This window comes from Malassezia restricta, chromosome IV (genome assembly GCF_003290485.1).
Source record: "Malassezia restricta chromosome IV, complete sequence".
Lineage (NCBI taxonomy): Eukaryota > Fungi > Basidiomycota > Malasseziomycetes > Malasseziales > Malasseziaceae > Malassezia > Malassezia restricta.
This window is the reverse complement of record NC_040196.1, coordinates 780,001-806,140: the sequence shown is the minus strand read 5'-3', so window position 1 is coordinate 806,140 and position 26,140 is coordinate 780,001. Positions and strand designations below refer to the sequence as shown.

At 59.0% G+C, this 26,140-nt stretch overlaps 13 protein-coding genes across 13 annotated transcripts; 5 read left to right on the top strand and 8 right to left on the bottom strand.

The window, feature by feature from the left end:
- Window positions 1-12: 12 nt before the first annotated feature.
- On the top strand, window positions 13-600 carry MRET_2810 (uncharacterized protein; the record flags this gene model as incomplete). The annotated part of the gene is made up of 1 exon (XM_027629437.1): window positions 13-600. The coding sequence occupies one exon, from the start codon at window positions 13-15 to the stop codon at window positions 598-600; it is 588 nt and encodes a 195-aa protein (XP_027484801.1).
- On the bottom strand, window positions 595-2,610 carry MRET_2809 (conserved oligomeric golgi complex subunit 6; the record flags this gene model as incomplete). The annotated part of the gene is made up of 1 exon (XM_027629436.1): window positions 595-2,610. One exon carries the CDS (start codon window positions 2,608-2,610, stop codon window positions 595-597), a length of 2,016 nt encoding a protein of 671 aa, XP_027485239.1.
- Window positions 2,611-2,650: 40 nt separating this feature from the next.
- On the bottom strand, window positions 2,651-8,269 carry MRET_2808 (nuclear pore complex protein Nup188; the record flags this gene model as incomplete). Its single annotated transcript, XM_027629435.1, has 1 exon — window positions 2,651-8,269. One exon carries the CDS (start codon window positions 8,267-8,269, stop codon window positions 2,651-2,653), a length of 5,619 nt encoding a protein of 1,872 aa, XP_027485143.1.
- A 149-nt stretch (window positions 8,270-8,418) lies between these two features.
- On the bottom strand, window positions 8,419-9,981 carry MRET_2807 (arrestin-related trafficking adapter 3/6; the record flags this gene model as incomplete). The annotated part of the gene is made up of 2 exons (XM_027629434.1): window positions 8,419-9,932; window positions 9,957-9,981. 2 exons carry the CDS (start codon window positions 9,979-9,981, stop codon window positions 8,419-8,421), a joined length of 1,539 nt encoding a protein of 512 aa, XP_027485241.1.
- Window positions 9,982-10,118: 137 nt separating this feature from the next.
- MRET_2806 (thiosulfate/3-mercaptopyruvate sulfurtransferase) lies at window positions 10,119-11,093 on the top strand (the record flags this gene model as incomplete). Its single annotated transcript, XM_027629433.1, has 1 exon — window positions 10,119-11,093. The coding sequence occupies one exon, from the start codon at window positions 10,119-10,121 to the stop codon at window positions 11,091-11,093; it is 975 nt and encodes a 324-aa protein (XP_027485242.1).
- A 3-nt stretch (window positions 11,094-11,096) lies between these two features.
- Window positions 11,097-11,683, bottom strand: MRET_2805 (ubiquitin-conjugating enzyme E2 M; the record flags this gene model as incomplete). The annotated part of the gene is made up of 3 exons (XM_027629432.1): window positions 11,097-11,539; window positions 11,565-11,646; window positions 11,675-11,683. The coding sequence occupies 3 exons, from the start codon at window positions 11,681-11,683 to the stop codon at window positions 11,097-11,099; spliced, it is 534 nt and encodes a 177-aa protein (XP_027485145.1).
- Window positions 11,684-11,787: 104 nt separating this feature from the next.
- Window positions 11,788-13,146, top strand: MRET_2804 (methionyl aminopeptidase; the record flags this gene model as incomplete). The annotated part of the gene is made up of 1 exon (XM_027629431.1): window positions 11,788-13,146. The coding sequence occupies one exon, from the start codon at window positions 11,788-11,790 to the stop codon at window positions 13,144-13,146; it is 1,359 nt and encodes a 452-aa protein (XP_027485244.1).
- On the bottom strand, window positions 13,143-14,018 carry MRET_2803 (uncharacterized protein; the record flags this gene model as incomplete). Its single annotated transcript, XM_027629430.1, has 1 exon — window positions 13,143-14,018. One exon carries the CDS (start codon window positions 14,016-14,018, stop codon window positions 13,143-13,145), a length of 876 nt encoding a protein of 291 aa, XP_027485245.1.
- A 120-nt stretch (window positions 14,019-14,138) lies between these two features.
- Window positions 14,139-16,034, top strand: MRET_2802 (6-phosphofructo-2-kinase/fructose-2,6-biphosphatase 2; the record flags this gene model as incomplete). Its single annotated transcript, XM_027629429.1, has 1 exon — window positions 14,139-16,034. One exon carries the CDS (start codon window positions 14,139-14,141, stop codon window positions 16,032-16,034), a length of 1,896 nt encoding a protein of 631 aa, XP_027485246.1.
- On the bottom strand, window positions 16,031-17,572 carry MRET_2801 (tRNA threonylcarbamoyladenosine dehydratase; the record flags this gene model as incomplete). The annotated part of the gene is made up of 1 exon (XM_027629428.1): window positions 16,031-17,572. The coding sequence occupies one exon, from the start codon at window positions 17,570-17,572 to the stop codon at window positions 16,031-16,033; it is 1,542 nt and encodes a 513-aa protein (XP_027485247.1).
- A 133-nt stretch (window positions 17,573-17,705) lies between these two features.
- On the top strand, window positions 17,706-22,790 carry MRET_2800 (DNA-directed RNA polymerase I subunit RPA1; the record flags this gene model as incomplete). The annotated part of the gene is made up of 1 exon (XM_027629427.1): window positions 17,706-22,790. The coding sequence occupies one exon, from the start codon at window positions 17,706-17,708 to the stop codon at window positions 22,788-22,790; it is 5,085 nt and encodes a 1,694-aa protein (XP_027485248.1).
- Window positions 22,753-24,240, bottom strand: MRET_2799 (integrase; the record flags this gene model as incomplete). Its single annotated transcript, XM_027629426.1, has 1 exon — window positions 22,753-24,240. One exon carries the CDS (start codon window positions 24,238-24,240, stop codon window positions 22,753-22,755), a length of 1,488 nt encoding a protein of 495 aa, XP_027484830.1.
- Window positions 24,241-24,740: 500 nt separating this feature from the next.
- MRET_2798 (ribonuclease T2) lies at window positions 24,741-25,745 on the bottom strand (the record flags this gene model as incomplete). Its single annotated transcript, XM_027629425.1, has 1 exon — window positions 24,741-25,745. One exon carries the CDS (start codon window positions 25,743-25,745, stop codon window positions 24,741-24,743), a length of 1,005 nt encoding a protein of 334 aa, XP_027484831.1.
- Between the last annotated feature and the right edge of the window lie 395 nt (window positions 25,746-26,140).

Below are 26,140 nucleotides of genomic sequence, written 5' to 3'. Positions count from 1 at the left end.
CCGCCCGTGACCATGGTCGTCTCTGTCCGGCGTCTCCCCGTGCTGCCGTACGCCCATGCCGTTGCCCGCAAGATCGTGCTGTACTGTGGCGACATTACGAAGCTAGAGGTCGATGCGATCGTCAATGCGGCGAACCCGACGCTGCTGGGCGGAGGTGGCGTGGATGGCGCCATTCATCGCGCAGCCGACCACCCTGAATTCCTCGCCGAGTGCCGCCGCCTGGGCGGCTGCCGCACGGGCGAGGCCAAGACCACGAATGCGTACCGCCTGCCATGCAAGTCGGTGATCCACACGGTCGGGCCCGTGTACTCGGAGCACTCGCCATCCGAGGCACGACGCCTGCTGCAGTCAGCGTACCGCCACAGTCTGCTCGAAGCCGTGCGCCACCAGCTGCGCACCGTGGCCTTCCCATCCATCTCGACCGGCGTGTACGGCTACCCGAAGGAAGACGCCACGAAGGCCGCGCTCGAAGAGGTCACGACGTTCCTCGCCAGCGAGGCCGGCTCGGCCCTGCAGCTCGTGGTCTTTTGCTGCTTCTCGGAGCACGATTTGGCGGTGTACCAGCGCACAGCGCCCATCTTCTTTGGTGCGGCACTATGAAATGACCGCCTCTATCAGAGATATAGGCGTCGCATCGACGGCCTCGTTCACATCCATGACCATGGCCACCTCGTGCGCCGTGGGCAAGTCGGTGGATGCATGCTGAGCACGCAGCCGGGTATATGTGTGCACGAGACGCAAGAGCGCGGCACGATGCATGGCATTGCGCAACGACGCATCCTGGATGCAGGCCAGGCGCTCAGGTGGAAACAGGAGATGCGGCGCTGCGCAAAACGCATGCCAGGCTGGCCGGAATGACGTAGACCATGTGGATGGAGGCGCGTTTTCTGCTTCCGCCAGGCCCGACGCCTTGTGCAGAGCCACGTAGTGTCGATGACTTAGGCGGTCGGCGGCAGCGACGCAGTCGCGTCGCACGGCATCGTGCCGGCTTTCCAGCGCGCTGTACTTCCTTAGCGTGTCAGCGAGAGGGGCCAGCGCATGCACGAGAAACACATCGGCGTCCCACTCGGGATCATCCGCTTTCTCAGGCCTGGCAAAGAGCGAGAACCACGACGACGCCTCGCGATGCTGCCGGATCTTGTCCGCCGTCTTCATGCACATGCCGTGCATGGGGCCGACGAGATGCTGCGCGATGCGCGCGTAGATGATGGACGCATCTTGCTTGTCGTCGGCACACTCCTTCAGAAGATCATCGAGACGCTCGCGCGCCTCGACGAGCGCAGGCGACACGTCACGTCCTGGCTGCTCCGGCACAACGAGCCGTGTATGCAGCTGCTGCAGCGCATGCACGAAGGCCACATCGGCCATGTGGTACAGCTCGTCCACAGTCTTGCAAAGCGGCGATGACGTCTCGTTGAGCGTGTGGCGCAGCGTGTCGCGGTAGAAACTCAGCACAAAGTAGAGTCGTAGGAGGCAGAGCGCTTGCTGCTCCGCGCGCAGCGTCTGCTGGACGCGCATGCGCAGTAGTCGGCCGCATCCAGCCAGGCTGCGATCAAGCATGCGGTGGATCAGGGCGTCCAGCACAGGCGGCTCAACACTCCGCGCACTCGCGACGAGGGGTGTGGTGGCAGGTGCGGCCAGTGGCGCAAAGAGCGAGGTAACGAGCTCGCGCTCACTCGCGATGGCTTGGTGCACCCATGCCAGCATATCCGACACGTAGCGCACGGCATCATGTGCATGGAGCTCAATGGGACGGGGTAGGTAGCTCGGCGGCGGACCGCCCACGACCAGGGCCATGTGGAAGGCCTCGGGCCACCGAGCTGCGCGCGTCTCGGCGAGCGCTGTCATCGTAGGATGAAATAGGTCTTCTCGCGTCGCGAGGCGGCGCAAGGCCTCACGAAGGGCCGCCGTCACATCGGCGCCTTCGAGCGGCAGACTCCGGAGCACCGTCGAGCACCAGTGCGCGAGGCGCTGCATGCATGTCTGCAGGAGAGAAGATGCACGCTCGCGTATATCTTCCACGGCGCGCGCAGATGACTGCGCGGATCCTGCGGGCGTTTCGCTGTCTTCGTCCCTCACATCCATCAGGAGGAGCGACTCGTCCAGTATGGTCTGCAGGCGGTCCATCACACCCAGGAAGGCGTCGTCCACAGATGCGTCTGGCGCCTGCACGATGGCCATCTCATCAGAAGTCAGGGTAAAGCGCGTTAGGAGGCGCTCAGCCAAGCGCTGGTGCATTTGGGCCGCCCTGATCTGGTCCTGCAGCGCATGCGCATGATCTAAGAGATCGCAGGCGCGATCAAAAGCTTGCTCCGTGCAGCTCAACGCCTGACGAGCCTCGTCCTCAGCACTTTGCGTAACCACACACATACGTGCAAGCTCGTTATCCAGGGCTTGAAGCGCATCACAAAATGCATCCGTCGCCGCATACTCTTCCTGCTGCACGTCATGCCAAAGTCGCTCAGGCAGCGCTTTCACATCAGGAAGGCGATCACCATACATGCGCTGCATCATCACAAAGGCATCATGAGTCGCCGTCGGATCGTGATGCGTCGTCAGTATCGCGCGTGCGCGCGCCGAAAGGCGCGGCGATGACGACACCGTCGACATGACGGAACAGAGGCATCCTACGGGTGGAGGTCCTTTTTCTCTACACGCGCGACTGCATATACCGTGCATGGAACGCCGACAGTGCCTTCCACCACGCACTGGCGTCAGCCTCGGAGGCCGACTGGATGGCCGCCTCAATATCGCGGCCTAGACCGGCGTCAAGCTCTGCTTGAGCCTGGTCAACATGGATCGAGATGGACTCGCTCCCTTGTCGCGGCATGGGTCCCTGAGCCCAGGCCATGGCCTGCGTCGCACACAGGCCAATGCACTGCTCGAGTGCCTCCGCTGCCCCGCTTTCCTTGCGCTGCACCTGCTTCGTGAGGGTGCTGGCGAGCTCAAGAAGCGTGCCGAACGACGCAGGCGCATGGGATGCCACGTGCATGGAGGGATGGATGAGGGCCGGCAGCATGGGCCAGTCGTGCGGATCGCATGTCATGATCACATCAGCGCCACTCATATCCCACATCAGCGTAAGCAGCATGACCAGACTCTCGGCCACAGTCTCGTGTGCATGCTGCAGCACAGGCGCTGTCGGTGGCGTGGAAGCGTCAAAGCCTAGCATCGTCGACAGCTCATCGGCATGGCCGCGGAGATAGGCGAGCTGCTGTAACAGCAGTGGGGTATCCTGGAGGAACGGCTCGCCCAGAGGCATCATGGCGGCGCGCTGATGCGGCGACGCGCCACTCACAGTCTGGCAAGGCGCCTTCGCCGTCCACATGCTCCGGAAAAGACGCAGGACCATGGCCACTTCCTGCAGCTGCCCCACATCCAAGGGATTCGTTTGGGTCAACGGCGAAAACGTAAGGGAGCGGCGCAGCTGCGCCGCATACATGTACACAAACACCTGCACATCCGCATCGACAAGGTGGCCGCGCGCATCTTCGAGCCCCAGATTCTCCACGAGCCGCACGACAATGCGCAGCATCAGTAGCCATGCCGCATGCAAGGGATGAGGCTCGCCCGAGGGCTGCACAGCATCCAGACCGCCCTGCTCGAGCGTCGAGCTGAGCGCCGTGGCACACAGGGCCCGCACGACACCAGCATGTGCTACGAGCTCACACGCCGATGAGTGCGATGCAAGAGCCTCGAGAAAGCGTAAGAGCGGCATAAAGAAGCGCATGTGCGTCCGCGGCGCACCCACGCCGTCGTGCTCCGGCGTAAGTGGCATGCTCGACAGTAGCTCGGCACAAATAGGAAGCATACGTGTCTCTCGGATCGGACCCAGCCACGTTGAAGCCGGCACATGCGCCTCAGGCGCCATGCACTTGTGCAGGAACGCCACCAGCGTATCGAGATCCCTCTCGGCTTGCCGTGCCGACTCACTCAGCGGCTTCTCTAGCAGAGGCGCGAGCGACTCGAGACGAAGAAATACGTCCATCGCTTGACCGACCATGGTCGGAAGCGCTGGCAAGGCGGCCTTGTGGCGGCGCGCGCATGACGCCACCGCCAGCATGAGCTGCACAAGGGGCGAGCGCACGCCCTGTGACGTGAACGCCGGCAACTTGTAGGCAGACGATTCACCGAGCTTGGCGACCAGCGTGCTGAGCTTCTCCAGCGCTGCCGCGTCGAGACGGACATGCGAGGCGCCTATGAGCACAGCCAACAAAGTCACGACGTGGGGGCGGTCTTGCTCGAGGGCCAAGGGGCCAATATGCAGCGCCGCTTCGCTGAGCGAGCGCTGCAGGGCCTCCAGGGATGCGGCACCTTGCGCCTCGGCTTGGGCGAGCAGATGCGCTGTCATGATACCCAAGCAATCCGTCCACGCGACAGCCCGCCGTGCTTGAGCATCCACGACCGACCACCGCAGACTTACCTGCGCCACACAATGCAGCACATCAGAGCGTGTAGCCTGCTGGGACGATGCCAACAAGGGATCAGGACGCGTGCGCCGCAGCACCGTAGGAAGATCATACATGTACGATGGACCAAATGCGCGTTCGCGCTCATAGTCATGGCGTTGTGGCTTGTGGCGCAGCAGGGCCCAAGGCACGTCCGGCGCAGTCTCGCACAAATGCTTCTCCATCGTCATGGGCACAGCAGCCGGCATAGTCAGCATCGCATCGTGCAGAGTACGTTGCAAAGCACTTGCATCAGAGCACAGCGCCAGCATCACGCGCACACAGCCGGCCCTGTCCGTCGGCTGGGCCCGTGGCGCGCGCATAGCACTGAGGTCACATGGCAAGAGACCCAGGGCATGCGCTTGGCACAAGAGGCGAGATGCATACAGCGTCGCTGACTCGTCCGCCTCGACGTCAAGTGCGGGCGGCACAGGCACGGGGCGCCGGATAAGCTCGACGAGACCATCCCACAGCGCTGATTGCGTACGCAACTCACCAAACACCTGAGGATGCGCCGCTGCCTGCGCCCACGCCTCGTTCAAAAAGTACAGCACGGCATCCAATAGCTGGGGATTCGCATCCCAAAGTTCGTCCACGGTTCGCAGCGCTTGCACGGCCAAATCGAGCGCCGTCATATGCAGCGCCCGTGGCTTGGACGACGAATGCTGGCTCAAATCGTGGGCTAGATGAGCACCCGTCAGCAGCAGCGTCGCCAGCGCAGGCTGGTTCGACACAAACGCACTCAACATGTGCCAGAGCGCTATGCGAAGCGGCGCATCAGCCGCCGTATTCTCCAGCACACCCAGCAGCTGATCCACTGCATCTTCCACCTGCTTGGTCGAGCCGAGATGACCGGCCAAGCGCAGCGCAGCCATGTCGGGCGCACGGACCATGTCTGTGAGGAGATGGGCGGCGGCCGTAGCCAACGAGGGCGACACAGGCGCAGCGATGTACGCAAATATCACGCTGGCGAGGGTTTCGCCGCCTCCCGGTGCCGCACCAACGAGAAGTGCCGTGAGCACATGGGACGTGTCGGGCCGCGCGACGAGGAGACTCGACGTCTCGAGACACAAGGCCATGAGCTCCTCCAGCACATGAGCATATTGGGTGTCGCCGGCACGGTACAGCGCATCGATACGTGCGTGGCCGACACCGAGCGCATGGAGCATCGGCGCAAACGTCGCAGACGAGGCGTCGTGGCCCAAGACGTGCTCGACAGCCAGGTGCAGCGGCTGCACAGCCAGCACGGCAGCCGGAGGGTCCTTGGCTGTGAGCGGTGCAAGAAAGCACGGATCGCTCAAGACGGCCGAAAACAGACGAAGGCACTTGAAACTCATATGCATCCATCCAGACGGGTTGTCTGCGTAATGCCATTGCTGGTGGTCGTGCCAGATGTGGTAGCCGGCCCAGCCAATGGCACGAGCAAGAACAGACGCCTGCACTTGTACAAGGGAGGGAGGATCGACAAACTGCGTCGACTGGATGTGTTCGAGGAGAGCATATAGCAAATCAAGAAGGCAGAAGGTGCCTGTGAACACACCTGTGCGGCGCTCGTGCGTAAGCAGTGCCGAGCGTGGCACACTGGCGTCGAGAAGCGGCACATGTCCAGGACTACCGATCAGCACATTGGTCGAGCGGACATGCTGCCAAATGTCGTTAGGCCGCAGCGGCAAAAGGGCCATCAGCAGGCGGTAGCCAGCATACACGCGACGTGTATCCAGTGGTTGAGACGCGAGACCGGCCTGCACCAGCGCGACGGCGGCTGGGACGAGCGCTTCTTGTTCGCCAAGATGTGCCAAGAGAGCCTCACCCAGGGCTTCCTCGGTTTGGAGCACATCTGCAAAGAGTTCTGCCACGATCACGCCCACGCTACCGCTATCGTTTTCCCAGTCGGGAGAAAGAAGCGTCGGCGAGTCATTTTCCAGCGACGCAGGGTCAGTCGCGCTGGACGAGGGCACGACACTGGATACGAATGCGTCGTGGAGAATGTGCCACGCACTGATCGGTGTGGCGAGCTGCCACAGAACAATGGCCGGTGCTTGGCCCGATGGAGAAATGAGCACGCCATGCGTGCCGGCAGGCACATGCATCTGTGTGAGGGCGACGGGCATGTCAGCCTGCAATCGATACGTGACCGATGGCGCCCCCGCTTCATCGAGCGTTTCCCATAGGCCGAGTCCCGCCGTGCGCTGGGGCAGGATGAGGGCTACCGACGACACGTGTGCCAGCGCATTCATCATGGCCGCGACCGTGTCGGGCGAGGGCGCATCTGGTGCCGTGCCGGAGAGTGCATGTGCGAGGCGCACCAATGGCAGAAAGCTGGCGGGAAAGCGACGACGCACCGTGTCCAGCAAAGACGCACGGGTCGGGTACTGAATGTCTTGCGTCCAAAACTGCGTGCACAGCGCAGCAATGCCATCCGGGACGTCGCCTGGCATCGCGCGGAATGTGAGACACCATAAGTCCACCAGCGGATCCAGATCTGGTAAATACTCGGGCTGCACAAGTTCTGTGATGGTGAGCAGCAGTCCTTTGAACACCGCGCGATACGCCAGGGCCGACAGATTTGATGCACCCAACGCACGTGTAGCCGTCCGCAACAGCGGCGATGTCACGAGCGAATGCAGGGTGTCAAAGAGCTGCATGCTCGGATCAAAAGCGCCCTGTAGGAGCCGACGCCATATTTGAGGTCCATGATCGACCACGTCCAAGGTCGCAGCCAAGCGTGGCTCGAGGGGCGTATGTGAGCCGACCTCGTCAAACCGGCGTAGCACGAGGGCAAAGCTAAGCAGCAACGGCGCATACGCCACATCTGACGCGGCTTTCTCCAATTGCACAAGGCACCGTTCCAGTGCGTCAGGGTCTGTCGCCAAAGGCGCGAGTGCTGCATCATCGGGCGCGGCAATGCCTTCAGGCACGACATCCAGCGCCGCTTCAAGGTTCAAGCACTCGATGGCTAAAAACAAAAGCAGGTCGCGAATGCATCGGCATTTGGCATGCGCATCTGTATCAAAGAGGCTGGCATTCGCTTGCCGCTGCCCAAACTGCGTACGGTGCCCACACTCAAGTATGTCAGCAAGAAAGGCGGCGCTCGGCGATAGGCGTCCATAGTAAAGCAAGAAAGCCACTTCCAACAGTGCCAGTTGCCTCTCCAAGCCGTGACGCGCCCACAGCGAGGCATAGTGTGTATCGCCCGCGACGCTAGAGGGCAGCGCCTTGCTCATCTCCTCCTCGAAGCGCTGCAAACAGCCGCGCGCGAGATCAGCATCTTCCATCTGATCGAGCACAGCCATCGCCGTACTGAAAAGCTCATTGCGCGCATCTTCTGCGATCCGCAGCAAGGCACTAGTGCATCGAATGAGCGCGAGCTGCTCTTCAAAATAAAACACGTAAAATGCATCCAGGAAGTCGTCAAAGCCTTCCGAACTAAATGTAAGTGTACGTTCCAGCGCATCAACAGAACGGTGCTCGCTGTCAAGAAACGTGCGCAACATACCCAGCGCCTCGACTTCGTCTATATCGAGCCGGTCGCTAATCGCGACGCACAAGTCGCGTTGGAGCGCATCAACTTCGAGGTTGTGGCCATGCCACTCGACCTGTGTCTTTTTCATAAACGTATCACGGAGCGACGGCGCGCGTGGCTTGCACAGATCGCCACACGAACGCAGCTGTGGCAGGCGTTGTTCCAACAGCTGCTGCAGGTCTTCTGATGTGTGTTTTTGGCGCGCGCCCTCGAGATGCTCGTATATATCATGGAACGGTACGAGGGCATAAGGCGCAGCGCGCGGCGCATAGTGCGCCGCGCTTGCATCAGCGGCCATGATCTAGACCCAGGCACGGGGTAGCAGTAGGAGCCGTGACGATGTTGATGCGAGTAATTGTCTCGCATCCACCGCATCGGCCGAGTGGGACCTAAGAGAGGAGACGCGCCTGGGGCCTACGAAAGGGACTACGGCAGAGCCGCCCGACGTCACAAAGGCGGCGGGGGCGAGCTTGGATGGGGACGGTATTCAGGCGAATGCATTTCATAGGACGGCGCAGGCTGGGACGACTCGTAGCTGGGAAGCCGGAGCCACTCACATGACGTTTTCGAGTGGGTGATGTGGATGGGTATCAAGATGGCAATGTCGAGAATACGTGGATTCGCAGACGCGTCATCGGGCATTTGCTCGACGCGCAGAATCACTTTCAAAGTGTGATGCACCGCCACATTCGACTTGGGGTGCTGGCATGAAATGTTGATGATTTTTTGGCGCTTCATGTACACGCTTAAATCCATGACGAGGTGCCATGGGCCGACAGGGTTCAAAGGCGCCAAGCGGATTTCTTCTTCCTCACTTGGATGCTGGCGTGCAGCTGCCTCGATGAAAGGATACAGTGGCGAAGCTGCAAGCGCATCTTCTCCGCCGTCCATCAGCGGCAAGAGAGGGTCTGTGATCGACGCGTTCTGTAAACGCAGAAAATTCCATTTATGTGGCTTCTCCTGGCGCATTGTTTTGCGCTCGTTCGCATAGTACACAGTCTGTTCCTCGAGCGTACAGGTTATGCAGTGCACACGCGTCTTCCCGATCGGGATCATGGTGAGATGCATCGGGATGGTCGTGCCGATGGGAAAGCTGTGGCCATCGACCGACACCGCATAGGACAGCAAGTCGTCACAGGTTCTGTTGACCACAATGGAGTCTGACGCGGTGGTCGGGTCGTTCATAGGTATCTGTACGAGTGTCACCTCGCATTGATCCGTCAGATTGCTGACCAGCGGCCCACTGCGGAATACCGTCGCACGTAGCAAGTAGACTACATGCCCAAAATCGGCGTGCAATGAAGGTGGCAAGTCACGCGGTAGTGAGATGCTGAATGGATAATCATACTGGCCCTTTCGGAGTTCGAACCACTCCGCCGGCACGGAGGAAGACGGTGCACTGCTGGACGAAGACGCCGCATTTTGCTCCAGCATAGATGCCGATTCTGTGATAGGCGATGTTTTTGTCGGGCGAAGTCCCTCGATAATGCCACGCACCGAGCGCAAGGGTATGGGCGACGGGCGGTTCGGAATCACAGGCCGCTCGCGTTCGCGCGACTGTTCTCGCACCTCCTCAGGCCACATGTACCGCGGCGTATTAGTGCCACGTCCTGGCTGTGGTTGTGCTGTTTCGTGACGCGCCTCGAGGGGCGTAGTGCCAGGCATGAGGGGTGTGCCTTCCCCTGAGCGAAAAATGCTCGTTTTTAGCCGCAAAATCTCAATTTGCTCAATGACTTCGATGCCATTTTGCTTTAGGCCCTCAGGCCAGTCTGTCCGTGTCATGCCCGTGAGCGTAATGCTTATGTCCTTGACGCGTGTGGACTTGCTCAAAGTGAGGCGCACGATGCCACGCACCTGCGGCGGGGATGTGTCCTGCTCTGAAGGCGATGTGGCGTCATGTGCTTCATTCTCTGACGGGGATACCTGGCTCTGTGCGTGCAAAAAGACGGCCGGCTCCGTTACTGCGTCAGCAACCCTTTACGAACGTATGATCTCAACGCCGGTCGGCATGTTGGAGGCCCGTGGCCCCTGGAATGATGGTCCGCAAAAATCGGACGACCCCCGTCACATGGCCGACAACTCGCCCGACCGCTGAAAAAGGGCGTAATTCCACGTTAGGGCCGCGCACAACTTGGTTTTGCCACATCATGTCTCTGTCCGCGGCAGCAGCTCTGCCGCCCCTGCTGATCACGCCCAAGCAACTAGCGGCGCGTATAGCATCCAAGCAGTCCCTGTGTATTCTTGACGCTACCTGGTTCCCCAGGATGCCGAATGCGCCTGTGCGGAATGCGCACGCCGAGTACCTCCAGGGCCCCCGTGTGCCTGGCTCACTGTTTTGGGATGTGGATGCCGTGGCCACGACGGGCGAGTCCGTGATGAACTTGCCGCACATGATGCCAAGCGGCTCCATGTTTGCTGAGGCCGCTGCTGCCAAGGGTATCACCAGCGATACACACGTGGTGGTGTATGACAGGCACGGTATCTTTTCGGCACCCCGCACGGCGTTCACGTTCTCGGCCTTTGGCCATCGTGCCGTGTCCGTGCTGGACGGTGGACTTCCAGCCTGGATTGCTGCAGGCGAGACCCTCGATAGCCGCGCGCTCTCGGCGGACCCTGTGCCGCCCAAGGCCTCGTACCCTGTACCCATGCTCGAAAGCGGCCGGGTTCGCTCGTTTGAAGAAATGTTACACAACACGACACTTGGCTCGAATGCACAGGTGGTTGTTGACGCTCGCCCCCAGGCCCGCTTCGACGGCACAGCGCCGGAGCCGCGGCCCGACATGGCCTCGGGCCATATCCCGAACTCGCTGTCCCTACCGTTTTCTGCCGTCCTTGATACGCACGAACTGGACGGACGGACGTACACAACCATGAAGCCACAGCACGAGCTCTGGAAGATTGTCGCTTCCATCCTCGGCGAAGAGGGTATGGAGAAGGTGCGCCACGACGGATCGGCCAAGGGCTCCGTCGGCGTGACGTTCTCGTGCGGCAGTGGTATGACAGCTTGCATTTTGTGGCTTGCACTCCAGCAGCTCGGTATCAATGGGGCTATTTACGACGAGAGTTGGTCCGGTTGGGGCCGCCGGGCTGCGAAAGGCCAGGCGCCCGTGGAGAAGACATAGTCGCTAGGCCGCCACTTGATCGTATTGCACGCCATTCAGCGATGCACCCTTCATAGTGCGCTTTACATGAGCATGGAAGTTTTGCCTGTTGCGCCGCAGCTCTTCCGCCGCTTCCTTGTTGAGAGGGTCGTCCGCATTCGGATCGAGGAAGAGGAAAAGCAGGCCGACAGTCACAGAGTTGAGATTCAAGATCGGGTTCCACTCTTCGCGCAAGATGTTCAGGCATACATTCCCATCAAGGTCAAGATTGGGATGGTATACCCGTTGGAGGCACTTGACCTTCGGTGGATCATGGGGGTAGTTATCGTTCATCGCGATGCGGAATCGAAATGTGCCGCCCTCGTAGATGCCCTCATCTGGACACACGATGAGCTCGAGCTGCATGATGGATGCGGGGTCAGGGAACTGGACCTCCATAGTAGGTGGCAGGTCGAGCTCAGAAATGTCTGCGTAAGATCGACAACGACGCACCTTTCTGCATACGTATGAGCGCAGGCGAAGTCTTTGGCCTCTGTTTGCGTGCCTCTTCAGCCTCTCTGCGCTGGCTCCATAGCTAGGCGGTCAGTGTAGCCGCCACATACATTGATCATCGTCCAAGGCCGTCATCATCGACGCAGGCAGCGTCGCAGGGCCCCTGCTGACTAAATTTCCGACCACGTCCGTTTGGCCATCGTTTTTCTTCTACCGACCGACCATGTCAGCCGCACCAACCGAAGTGGGGGGAGGCGTGTCTCAGACGACAGAGGTGCTGCAAGCCAAGCTCGAGGAGACGAAGATCTCGGAGGAAAAGCCTGTGACGGCTGAACAGGACGACCAAGACGATCAGGACGACGACGAGGCGCCTGTGGCTGGTGGTGACGCCGACAAGAAGAAGAAGAAAAAGAAGAGTGGCAACAAGAAGAAGAAGAGCAAGACGGTGAAGGCTGCGATGCAGCAGACAGATCCTCCCACTATCGGACTGACGAAAATGTTCCCTAACGGGCAGTTCCCCGTGGGCGAGGTCCAGCCGTACGATGAGTCCAAGTTCCTCGACGAGTCGCGGAAGCGTGAGACAGGTGAGGAACGTCGTGAGCGCGAACGACTTGTGCAGCAGCAAGAGGGCTTTGACTACAATATCATACGCCGCGCTGCTGAGGTGCATCGCCAGGTGCGTCAGTACGCCCAGCGCACCATTAAGCCTGGCATGTCGATGACAGACATCGCGAACATGATTGAGGATGGCACGCGCACGCTCGTCGAAGCGAACGGATTCAGCAGCGGCATTGGCTTCCCAACGGGTCTGAGCTTAAACGAGGTTGCCGCGCACTACACGCCGAACGCGGGTGACAAGCGCGTCCTGCAGAGCGGCGACGTTCTCAAAGTCGACTTTGGTGTGCATGTGCAGGGCCGTATCGTTGACAGTGCCTTTACTTTGAACTTTGAGCCGACGTATGACCCGCTTCTCGCGGCCGTCAAGGCAGCGACGAATGCCGGTATCAAGGCGGCGGGTATCGACGCACGCCTCGGCGAGGTCGGTGCTGAGATTCAGGAGGTGATGGAAAGCCACGAGTTCGAGGCAGAAGGCAAGACGCACCAGGTCAAGTGTATTCGGAACCTACAAGGCCACAACATTGAGCCATGGCGTATCCACGGTGGCAAGTCAGTGCCGATCGTGGCTGTGCCGAACCTCGACGAAAAGATGGAGGAGGGCGAGTACTTTGCCATTGAGACGTTCGGCTCCACGGGCCGTGGCTATGTCGTCGACTCGGGTGAGTGCTCCCACTATGCTCGTAAGGCGACGCCGCCGAGTGTGCCGCTGCGCATCAACAGCGCGCGCCAGCTGCTCTACACGATCAACAAGAACTTTGGCTCGCTACCCTTCTGCCGCCGCTACCTCGACCGCCTGGGCGAGCAAAACTACCTGCTTGGTCTGCGCCATCTCGTGTCGCAGGGTATTGTACAGGACTACCCACCACTCGCCGACGTGCCTGGCTGCATGACGGCCCAGTTCGAGCACACCATCCTCCTGCGCCCCACGTGCAAGGAAGTCGTGTCGCGTGGCGACGACTACTAACGAGCCGAGCGCCGCACCCAAAAGATAGACTGACACAACATGTACGAAGCCAAGCAAATCGCGCCGAACGTAGCCAGCTGCACCATCGTCGCCATGGATGCATCGCCGATCGGGATGCGCGCAGTGCTCGTCGTCTCGGCGCGCGGCGCACTGGGCGCCTCGTACAGCGTCAAAGGCGCCGTGTGCCGCTCGAACGAGGCTTGGAGGTGAGTATGGGTGGAGGGCCAAAAGAAGGACGCGTCGAGTTCGTCGGCGTCGGCCCACGGCTGGCGCTCGGGGCAGGCGCTAAAGAAGCGCGGCTCGTCCGGCAGCAGATGTACACGTGCGTAGTGCTGGGCGCGCCATGCACGAGCGGAGCGAAGGCCGCGCTTCACGCTAGGTCGAAGAGCCCGCCACGCCTGCTGAGCGGCTTCAGGTAGCCACGTGGGTAAGGACAGGGCGTCGAGCCATGTCGCATCGTCAACATCGAACGCCCTCGGTGGTATGTACCGCACATGCAGCGGCACGGAGACATGGTCAGCACTGCCAAAGTCGAGCAGCAAGGCTGTATGCTCACATGCGTCGCCCTCACACGGCCGCTCAGCGTCGTGCTCCTGCGTGCCCTCCCACCATGTGCGCGGGACTTTTTCCACTGAAGCGAAACGCTGTGTCCGTCTTGCCCAGCCCACGGGCTTCTCAAGCTCTAGCGGGCCAAGCAGCGTCGCATTCACCGACGGCGGCAGTCGCGCAGTATAGGGGTCATAATACACCACGGGGGGCAGCGGCACGACGGCCATAGCGCGGCAGGCGGGCATTGAACGCGGCGGATACAGCGTCAGCTGCGGCGCATACGATTCCACATGATCCCAGCGGTAGTGTCCCCCGCTGTCCATGACGTGGGGAGGCCGCGTACCCTGTGGAGAGCCGCACTGTCAGGTACTTCACGTGGAGTCCACGTGTGTTGGAACGCGTGGCCCTTCGGCGTCTCGCCTGGGCCAGGGACCTTGGCCACGATGACCTCGACCGAAGACGACAGTGCCGTATCAGACTCAGAGGAGTGCGAAACGACCATAGAGCTTTCGCGACCTGTGCCCGCGCCAGATCCGGTGAAACAGCAGCAGTTCCAGCAAAAGGTGGCATCCACGCCCCTGGGCTCGACGTCCGATGGCCTGCTGGCCTTGCTACGTGACCACCCGGAGCTCGTGTCGACGAAGCTCGCCGCGGCTGCCGAGCGCAATCTGCCAGACGAGACAGTGACTGCACCGCGCGTTGGATCTTCAACGTCTAGCTACGCACAAGCCCTGCATGAAGGCGGTAATGTCACGAGCACCCTGTTTCCGAACCAAGACATGGTCCTGTCGCCCAGCCTTGCGCCAACGACGAGCATGAGTCGCGGCAGCTCGCAGTACTCGCTGCCTGACATGGCGATGGCAACGCTGAGCTCAGTGAGCGATCCAACCATCCACACATCGGTCTTGAAACAGTCGTCCAAGAAAAAGATCTCGCGATCCATGTCGATATCCCGCAATCTGGGCGAGCAGAGCCACAAACCGGATCACAGCGAAAAGATCGTCGTGGCCATGGTCGGCCTTCCAGCACGTGGCAAGAGCTACCTGAGCAACAAGCTCATGCGGTATCTCCGCTGGCGCGAGTACCAGGTGCGTGTCTTTAACGTCGGGCAGCTGCGTCGGGCGCGTGCGTTCGAGCACACGGCATCGTTCTTCAATTCTGCGAATGTGGAAGCCGTCAAGTCGCGCGATGCACTCGCACACGAGTGCCTGAATCAGCTTATTTCATGGCTGAAACAAGGAGGCAATGTCGGCATCCTCGACGCGACGAACACGACCAAGGCTCGGCGCAAGCAGATCGCCGACCGCGTCGCGAAAGAATCGGGGATGCGTCTCGTGTTCCTCGAATCTATCTGCACAGACCCCAAGGTCGTCGAAAAGAATGTCGAGATCAAGGTGCGCGGCACCGATCCCGACTATGCCAAGGCGACGCGAGAGCAGGCCAAGGACGACTTTTTGCGCCGCATTCAGTACTATGAGGCAGTGTATGAGCCGCTCGATGCAGATGGCACAGAAAGACCCTACACGTACTGCAAGATTGTGGATGTGGGACGCAGTGCGACCATGAATCAGATCGCCAGTTACCTCGAGTCGCAGATCGCCTTTTACCTGCTCAACCTTCACATTGCGCCACGTAACATTTTCATGTCGCGGCACGGTGAATCGCAGTACAATGTCGAGGGCAAGATCGGTGGTGACGCGGACCTCTCGGAGCATGGCTGGGCGTATGCGCGTGCGCTGCCGCAGCTTATCCGGGACCATATCGGCGATGAGCCGCTGACTGTGTGGCACAGCTCGCTGCGCCGTACCGCCCAGACAGCGAGCTTCCTCAAGTACCCCAAACTCGTATGGAAGTCACTCGATGAGCTCGACGCCGGAGTGTGCGATAGCATGACGTACAAGGAGATTGCCGAGTTTTACCCCGAAGACTATGCGAGTCGCGACGAAGACAAGTTCAATTACCGCTACCGTGGCGGCGAGAGCTACCGTGATCTGGTGGAGCGACTCGAGCCGGTGATCATGGAGCTTGAGCGGCAGGATAATATCCTTATCATTGGGCACCAGGCGGTTCTACGTGCGCTCTATGCGTACTTTATGGGCTACGATCAGCATGATCTGCCGTACATCAAAGTGCCGTTGCACACCGTCATCCAACTCACACCCAAGGCGTACGGATGCGACGAAAAACGGTATGCACTCCCAATCGAAGCTGTTGATACCCATCGAGAGCGCCCGGCACACTCCCTCTCGAATTCGATCAGCGACCTACGCACCGAGGAAAACAAGGATCCCTCCTTCACGGCTGCCACGAGTCCACCGCCCTCACAGCAGCGCCCCTAGCGCCAGTGCGACATGCGCAACTCCTCGGCCATCCGCTGCTGCATCTTGGCCGTCACAAGAGGACCCCAGTACGCCGCAGGATCCGCGCGCGGTGCGAGCACATGCTGCTCGTGACGACGTGCCTGTGGCCGTGTGAACAGCGCGACGTTGTTGTAGTCCAGCGGGAGCCGTGGATCCCAGCGCACGATTTGCCCTGTAGCAAGTGTATCGTACGGCGGCACGACAGAGCGGCCCCGGAATATTTCCTCAAAGATGTAGCCAATATCATTCACGCTGAAGGGGATCCGCAGTCGTGGCGGCGGACCCTTGTCGTTCGTCGCGTGGTACGTCGGCGGCACGTCGGCCTCCGACAATGGCCGGCGATTCGATGGGACGCGGTGCGTCGTTTCGTCCACGGGCGGCGAAGGGTACCGCGACTCGGTGACGTTGAGGTCGGCAAAGAGCTTCTCATACAGCTTACGACGGCCCTTGATGTTCAGTGGCTCGAGCTTGTGCTTGGCCACATCACACAGAATGTAGGTAGCAGCAGCCAGGCCAAACATGGCGGGTATCGGGCCCAGGACAGGAAGAATGCGTACACGAAAGTCTTCAAAAGCGGCCAGCTCATGGACAGGGCCTTTGTCAAACTCCTCATCCGGGAGCGGCAGGAGATGAGTGTTCGATTTTTCCGTGGAGTATACACACGGTATCGTGTAGGTCGACGCCAGGATCGCTTCGTGCGTCTCTTTGAGTGCCTTGGGGTCTTCACTCCCAGGCGGGGGGATGGGTGGAATGCCAGCGACACGCAGTTCGCGTCGCACAACGCGGGCGAGCGGATCCTCCACGGTCGTCGAGATGTCACTGATCTGAATACAGCTGGGATCGGCCTTGGCTCCGGCGCCCATCGACGAAAACACCTTGATGTCGTGCCGTGCACAGTACTTGATCAGATCCACCTTGGTGTCGAGATTGTCAATCGCGTCTATGACGTACGTGGGCGCACCTGCTAGCAGCCGATCAGCCTCACTGTCGCGAAACAGGTCGACGTAGGCTTCAACGTGTGCCCATGGCGCGATGCGCTCGAAAAACTGCTGGCAGCACACGACCTTGGGGCGGCCCACATCCGCGAGCGTCGCGCATGCATGGCGATTCAGCGACGAAAGAGACACCTGGTCAAAGTCAATCAAGCGCAGGCGGCCCACACCCGAACGGAGCAGCATGAGCGCGGCCCAACTGCCGACGCCACCCGCGCCGACGACAATCACAAAGCTATTCCGAATCGCGTCCATGCCCTCTTCGCCCAAGAACGCATAGTTGCGGCTCAGCTGCTCACGAACGAGCGATTCGTCATACATATCCTTACGCACAGGCGCATGAGGTGGCGTGGGCACATGAGGAAGTGGCGCGTCAGGCGCATGACGCGCTGCTTCCTTTTTGAGAGCGCGGCGCCGGCGCTGTCGCACACGCTCCTGGTAACCAAGAAGTGCGGTGATCGTCAATAAAGAAGATCCGAGCGCCGCTGCGCCGACGGCCCACCACGGCACGCGCGTCGTCGACATGCTTCGTCACCTGCCGAGCCGAGCGGTCGTTGTCGTCGTCGTAGGCCTGGACGTCCGACCTTTTTCCTCACGTGATAAGAAATTTTTTCAAGGGTCGAGCGAACGACCCTATCTCTCCTTGTCGTGGGACGCGATGGACATAACGCGTGCGATTACGTCGCACGTCAAGTCCGCCTCATTCTCCTTCCTGACCGCCGAGGAGGTGCGAAGCATCTCGGTGCGTCAGGTGGTGAATCCCGTGCTGCTTGACAATGCTAATGCACCGACCGAGGGCGGTTTGTACGACCCGGCCTTTGGTCCTATGCGTCTGGATGATATTTGCCAGACGTGCCATATGAATCACTTTGATTGCCCTGGACACTTCGGACATATTGAGCTGCCTGCGCCCGTGTTTCATCCTCTGTTCATGAACCATGCATACACACTCTTGCGTGGCACGTGTCTGTATTGCCACCACTTTCGAATCTCGAGCATGGCGCTGGCCAAGTACGCGGCGCAGTTCCGCCTGCTTGAGTATGGTCTCGTGGATGAGGCACACAAGATGGCGTCCGAGCAGCTGCGTGGCGTCCCAAACACCGATGGCGACGAAGACGAGCCCCTGGCACAGGCGACACAAGCCCCAGCGGCCGAGACGGTGCCCGAGTTTGTCGAGCGCATTTCGTCTACAGTGCGCACGATCATAGCACGTGCAGAGAAGCGCGGCCTGCGCCGGCATGCCGACAAGGGCATGGCGACGTATGCGGCTCGTCGCGATCTGCGCAACGTGTTCCTCAAGGATATTTTGCGCCGCCGCTGCGACCGATGCAGTGCTGTGAACCCGACGCTGCGAAAAGATGGCTTTGTGAAAATCACCGAGCGTGACCTGTCCGCACGCGACCATGCGATCCACGAGGCTCGCGGCATCAAGCGGCCGAACGTGCTGCTGGACCGGACGTCGGCACAGGCCGAAAACGCCACCGAGACCGAGTCGACCATGACCCTCAAGGAGGCACGTAAACTAAGCAAGGAGGCCGGTGACCATACCCGTGTGGTGCCGCCAAGCGAGTGCCGTGCGAATCTGCGGCGTCTGTTTGCCAAGGAGCGTGAGATTTGTGCGCTCGTGTTTGGTCGGCATCCCATGTTTGGCGGCAAAGCGGCGCCAAGTGCCGATGTATTCTTCATGGAGGTCGTGTGTGTGACACCGACGCGCTTCCGCCCAGCAAGTGTGATGGGCGACCAGACGTTTGAGAATGCACAGAACGAACTGCTGACCAAGGTGCTGAATACGACATTCTACGTGCGTGACTGTAACGACCGTGCTCAGCTCTTTCAGCGTAAAACGAACTATCCTGTGCTGGACGGACTGGACGACGGACAGGCCGTCGCCGTGCAGCGGCAGTGGGAGCTCGACCGGCGCGCAGCGATGGATGCGCTCCTCTCGGCGATGGTGCAGCTGCAGGTCAGTGTGAACTGCTACATCGACTCGAGCAAGAACCCGTCACCACAGCGTCAGGGCCAGGCAGCGACACCAGGCGTTAAGCAGGGTCTCGAAAAGAAAGAGGGTCTGTTCCGCAAGCACATGATGGGCAAGCGTGTGAACCATGCGGCCCGCTCAGTCATTTCGCCCGATGTGAATATCGAGACGAACGAGATTGGTGTGCCTCCTGTGTTTGCGAAGCGACTGACATACCCCGAGCCAGTGACGGTACACAACTACGAGCTCATGCGCCAACTGGTGATTCACGGTCCGGACGTGTACCCTGGAGCACACGCTGTTCGAGCCGAAGACGGCACCGAGACGTTGCTCAAGAACCTGAGTGTCGAGGAGCGCACTGCGCTTGCAAACCAGCTGCTGACACCGCAGGGCCAAACGTCGCGTCAGGCGCGCGGCACGTTTGGCGGCGTCGGTGGCACGTTGCGGACGCCCGTGACAAACAAGCAAGTGCTGCGCCACCTGCGCACGGGTGATATTCTCGTGATGAATCGCCAGCCGACGCTGCACAAGCCGTCCATGATGGCGCATCGTGCGCGTGTGCTGCAGGGTGAGAGGACGATCCGCATGCACTATGCGAACTGCAACTCGTACAATGCAGACTTTGACGGTGACGAGATGAACATGCACTTCCCGCAGAGCCAGATGGCCCGCGCTGAATGCTACCATATTGCCAACACGGACAACCAGTACCTTGTGCCGACGAGTGGCAATCCACTGCGCGGTCTCATCCAGGACCATGTCGTCGGTGGTGTGTGGATGACGTCGAAGAATACACTGTATACCCGCGACGAGTACCAGCAGCTCATCTTTGGCGCACTGCGACCCGAGACCTACGGCTTTGGTGGTCGCATCCGTACGCTCCCGCCCGCCATCTTTCGACCCGTGCCGCGGTGGACAGGCAAGCAGGTGATCTCGACCATTCTGCTGAACGTGACGCCGCCGCATGCCCAGGGCCTGAACATGAATGCCAAGGCACGCGTGGGCGCCAAGTACTGGGGCGAGCAGCACAAAGAAGAGGAAGTTGTCGTTGTGCGCGACGGCGAGCTCTTGACAGGTGTGCTGGACAAGTCGCAGATCGGTGCATCGGCGTACGGTCTTGTGCATGCGGTGTACGAAATCTACGGCGCCGAAACGGCAGGGCGCTTGCTGTCCATCTTCTCCCGCCTGTTTACCATGTGGCTGCAGCACAATGCGTTCTCGTGTCGCATGGATGATCTGCTTCTCAGTGCAGACGGAGATGCCAAGCGGCGGGAGCTGCTCATGGCGGGAGCACAGCATGGTCTCGAGGCGGCGCTGGGCAACGTCGGTCTCGGTGATGAAGACAAGCATGCGCCTGAGACACAGTACAATCTGCGCGTGCGTCTCGAGGAAGTGCTGCGGGACGACAACAAGCTGGCGGCCCTCGATGCAGCGATGATGTCGGCGTCCAACAAGCTGACGTCCTCGGTGATCTCGTCCTGCATCCCATCGGGTCTGTGGCGCGTGTTCCCAGAGAACAATATGCAAATGATGGCGGTGTCAGGTGCCAAGGGCAGTGCCGTCAACGTATCATCGATCTCGTGCCTGCTCGGCCCACAGGCCCTGGAGGGACGCCGCGTACCCGTCATGGTCAGTGGCAAGACGCTGCCATCGTTCAAGGCGTTTGAGACGGCCGCACGTGCCGGTGGCTTCGTCGCCGGCCGCTTCTTGACAGGTATCGCGCCCCAGGAGTACTACTTCCATTGTATGGCCGGTCGTGAAGGTCTGATCGACACGGCCGTCAAGACATCGCGCTCAGGGTACCTGCAGCGCTGCTTGATCAAGCATCTCGAGGGCATTTCTGTGCAGTACGATCAGACAGTGCGCAACAGCGACGGCTTCGTGCTCCAGTTCCACTACGGTGAAGACGCTTTGGACGTCACCAAAAGCAAATATCTCGATCGCTTCGACTTTACTGTGCAAAACTTTGAAAGCTATCGCCGTCGCTACAACCCCGTGCAGCTGGAGGCGACGATGGAGGTCGAGAAAGCCCCTGATCACATGAAGCGCGCGCTGAAGAAGCCACACAAGTATGCCCCCACCATGTCGGTATATTCCCCGGCGCGACACTTTGGCTCCATGTCAGAGACATTTGCCCAGAAGGTGGAGGATTATGTGGCTAAGAATCCACATGGCCTCCTTGCCCGCAAGAAGAAGGATACCACGCCTGAGGGCGTGCCAATGCAACTCGCACGGCCCAAGCTAAGTGCTGAGGCTTTCAAAGCGATGACCAAGGTGCTGTACCATCGCGGCCTTGTCGAGCCTGGCGAAAATGTCGGCCTGCTCGCCGCACAGGGCATTGGTGAGCCATCGACACAGATGACTCTCAACACGTTCCACTTTGCTGGACACGGTGCCGCGAACGTGACACTTGGTATCCCGCGTCTGCGTGAGATTGTCATGACGGCATCGAAGGACATCAAGACGCCCGTGATGCGCCTGCCGGTGTTGGCGGGCGTCACAGACGAGCAGATGCGCACCTTCTGCAAGGACGGCAGCCGGCTGGTGCTCAGTCAGATCATCGAAGAGGCTATTGTCACCGAGCGCGTGCTGCCGAAGACAGCGGCCAACGGCTACCAGCGCCAGAAGCAGTACACAGTGCGGCTGCAGTTCTACCCGGCTGATGAAGTGCGCGAGGAGTACAATGCGTCGACGGAACACGTTCTGCGTGGTCTTGAGGCCACATTTGTGCCCCTGGTTGAGCGGGAGATTGTGCGTGAGCTCAAGCGTCTGCGACGCGATCAGGTGCGGCAGTCGCAGTCCATCGGCCAGGGTCAGTCGTTTAGTGAGTCAGCAGAGGAGGAGGCGCCCGCTGCGCGGCGCCGTGAGGATGACAGCGATGACGAAGAAAATGTGTCCGAAGCTGGAGACGACGACGATGCAACGGCTGCCAAGCGACGCGCAAACGCTGGTTCCAAGGTTTCTTACGACGACGACGCCGAGGATGCGACAGATACAGCGGACGATATTGCTCGGGCGTTTAACGACGAGCAAGCCGACGAAGAAGAGCAAGAGCCGGAGGAGCAAGAAGAGGCCATGGAGACGCGCGTATCAGACCTAGGCGAGCGGCTGCAGAACGAGAGCAAGTTCGTGGTGGGCTTCCGCTTCGACAGCGCACAGGGCTCCTGGGCCGAATTTGATCTGCAGATGCTCAACAGTACGGAAAAGATGCTGCTGATCAATGTGATTGAGCGCGTGTGCCGTGCAAGTGTCGTCCATGAGATCCCACGTGTCAGTCGTATTATGATCCCGCCCCCGACACCAGGCGACTCGTCCGTGGCGCTTATGGCGGAGGGCATCAACTTACGTGGCATGTGGGACTTTGGCTTCGGCGTCATTGATTTGAACCGAATGTACACAAACGATATCGGTGCCCTTTTGCACAATTACGGCGTGGAAGCGGCGCGTGCTGCAATTGTCAGCGAACTGAAGGGCATCTTCGACACGTACGGTATCGGTGTGTCGATGCGCCACATGTTCCTCATTGCCGACTACCAGACGGCGTTTGGCGACTTTAGGCCTTTCAGCCGCGGCGGTCTGGCAGATGCGCCGTCGCCCCTGCTCAAGGCCAGCTTCGAGATGACGATGGCGTTCTTGAGTGGCGCAGCTCTATTCCAGGAGGCAGACGACCTCTCGTCGCCCTCGAGTAACATTGTGGTCGGTCGTCCGGTGCCTACGGGTACGGGCGCTACGACGATTCATATGCCTCTGACGGCATCTGCATAGATTGTGAAGGCGCATCTTTCTCATGTGGATCTGCATCGTGCAGCTGCTGTAGACAGTCGCTAAGGCGGACGTAAGGTGCGCGTATGCCGGGATGCAGATAGGCCAGTGCACGAGCTGGGAGATGGTGGCCTTCTGGGAGAGGAAGCACATGCCGTGGCGCAACGCGCTTTGACAGAATGCCCCATGCCGTTGCTACACGGTAGCCCTTATGCTTTTTGTGGCTCAGTACGACGGCCGGGATGCGGTACACATCCAGGGGACTGCGATCGACGCCTGTAATGCTGATGCTGACGCAGCTGCCACGCGGGTAAACAGGATCGTGGCGTGGCGTTGAAGGCGGCGTCGCAGTGTGCAGGTCATCCGTCCGCTTAGACAATGAGCCCTGTGATGTTGGTCCCAGATCTAAGGGCGAAGCAGACCTCACACGCTGCCACTGCGGCTTACGACCAAATACCATTTCGAAAGGGCTCTTGTTCGTACTTGCATGAACAGATGTGTTGCACGAAAAAGCAATAGTTGGCAGGCATCGAGCCCATTGCCGTTCACCGAATTGGTGGCACCACTTGGCAATGAGTTTGCGCACATGCCCATTGGCTCGTTCCACGAGTCCCTGGCTCCGAGGACGCCCTGGTTGACTGCGCCGAACAAGGATGTGGTGCTGAATAGCCACCTGCGAAAGAAGCAGATTAACAAACTCGGTCCCATTGTCTGTCTGCAGGATGGCAGGTGGGCCCATCATAGCAATCCATTGCAGAAAGTAGTACAACACGTCACGTTCTCGCCGATGGCGTAAAGGGTACAGCATGCAGAAACGCGTGTGGTGATCTTTTATGTGTAGAATCCAGCGAAACTTCCCATCCGGCTCTTGCCGCATGTCAATCAAGTCCATCTGAACACGTTCCATGGCTCGATGTGATGGTATAGGTTGAGTCGGTGCTGGACGCGGGCCTGGTCGGTATGCATGGCAGAGAACGCAGCGTTGTAGCACCCAGTCGACAGCACGCTTTGGAATCCCGTGGTACCGTGCAGACACCTCGTGCCATGTTTTGCTCGTCCCCTGGTGGTGCAGGGCATTGTGCTCCTGGACAATTGTATCAAAGACTTGATCGTCAGGGATGACCAGTAAGGCCCCCTTTCCTTTTCGTGCATGGTAGTACAAGTCGCCGCGTTGGTCGAGCGAGTAGTTTTGGCGCGTTTTTTGCACAAAAGTCATGGACGCCATGCCTTTCTCGGCGATTTGCCGAGCACTCTGTCCGCCAGCAAGCGCACATAATACCTCGGAACGCACTTCGAAGGTCTTGCGTGGCACCACGCTTTTGAATGTAGTACTTGTCAGCCATTCTGTAAATAAGAGTCTGTGTTCGTATACGAAGCCTGTATCAACGTGAACAGGTTCGCAGAATGCCTGGGCATCCTCGTCACTCGGCTCACTTGTGTATAATGTCGTCATGCTGAACTCACTCCCTTTCAGATAAGTGGTGTTCAATTAGCGACAAGTAAAATTCAGCAGACCGAGTGAAGAAGGTACCACTACCCATTTGGGTTCCTGCGTTTCAAATGAGTGACGATCATTCCAGATTATAATTATCTGTGCATAGGAGATTGATTAAATTTATCTTACCAAGGAGAAATTGCCCCAGAGAATAATAGAACTCCACTAGACATAGTTGTTTTATTTATATCAAGCAGCTATCGTAACATACAGAATAAACTACTAAATCGAAGGCCGCATTTTTCGTGATGCACACTGTTGTTGTAATACATTGAGAGTTATGATACGTATCGGATGGGAACACGGAATGAGTACGAAGTCATTTTTACCACGTTATTGACAAGCCATTTTCAATATAATTGAAAAGGGCCCAATTTACTGTTACATGGCGCATGTCTGGACCGTACTATACTGTTGCAAGCAAACGTAACCCATTACATCGTAAAATTCCACCAAATCTACTTCGTTTCAAAAACGTGCTGATACTTTTTTGGCACCTCACGTAGGCTGGACGGAGCACGCTCAGGATACAAAATGGCATGCTCTGACGTTGCACACCTTGTATCCGTGGGGCTGTCAACGGGCTTTGTCCGGCCGTCCTGAACACGACCATACACATGGTTGAGGTACCAAACTTCGCTTAGGACTGTGTTACCAGTATCGTTCGTATGCTTTCCTTCTTCGATGTCCTTAAAAGACGGACCAGAGCATCCAATGTAAGGCTTAGCACCGAAGCGCTTCTCCAGGGCACTCGTAATGTTAGAAAGACTGTAACGGGTGCAGTTGCTAGGTTTGATACCAGCGGCAGCTAGCCAGTCATATGTAGGAAGTTTGCGGTAGTAGCTGAGAGCAGTGTCGAAAAAGTCAATCACCTCTTCATGCTCACGGTACTTGGGACCATAGCAAGGAATGTCAAAAGTACTGTAGCATGTACCATGCTTACTGAATTCATGGGCCCAGAAATCTTTGTTGGGTGAGCCTTGCGAAATCCAAAAGGTGTCCATAAATTCAAGGAGATCGGTGCGCCCCCAATCCTGAATGAAAGTGTCGATGCTTGGACCCTTGTAGGGCTCTACGCGAGTGCCGTTTTCCTTCCCATTTTGAGTTGGAGGAGATGGTCTGGGGTCGTACTGACGCTTCAGATCACAATACTGTGTGAACGAGCCATTGCAGAAATCAGGCCATAAACCATGGATGGTCCAGTGCTTGTCGGGGAGTTTCTGACCCTTGTCCTCTAGCCCTGTGTGCGTATCCCAAAACTGCGTTTGGGCTACGAGACCTCCGAACGTCTCCGTGCAGCAAGAGTCGAGATGCGCGAGGTTGAGGGCCTCCTTGCTGCATGACAACACAGGTTTGTCAAGCCAGCAAGTATGGTTATACGTCGTAGTGTTATGGTAAAGCTTGGCATTCACTAAAGCAACGCCAAGCAGGGCAACTACGCCAGCACTGAGCATGCGCATCATAGTTTGAGGATAGGGATTACATCGACCCGATTCTTGCTAACATACGATCCGATATGATGCACGCCACACCGGAAGCGTACGCCAACGATATCCCAAGGATCATGTTTATAAGCACGTGCGATGTACCAGCAAATGATGTGGTTGCCACAATCGAAGACAAATAGTAGGCACGCAATCGCAACAAGTAGGTGACATAATCCGTACCCTATCGAGATACACGAGGCGCACGATGCTTAATTTCGAGTCCATATTCCTCTGATCCGGAAATAGAGAACCGAGCAGTGCGGTGTCATCGTTTGTGCATCATGTAGAGCAGAAACTTTCCACCTCCATTGTAGAATTATGGGCGCGAGGAGGGGAAGAGAGAGACGAGAGAGACGAGAGAGACGAGAGAG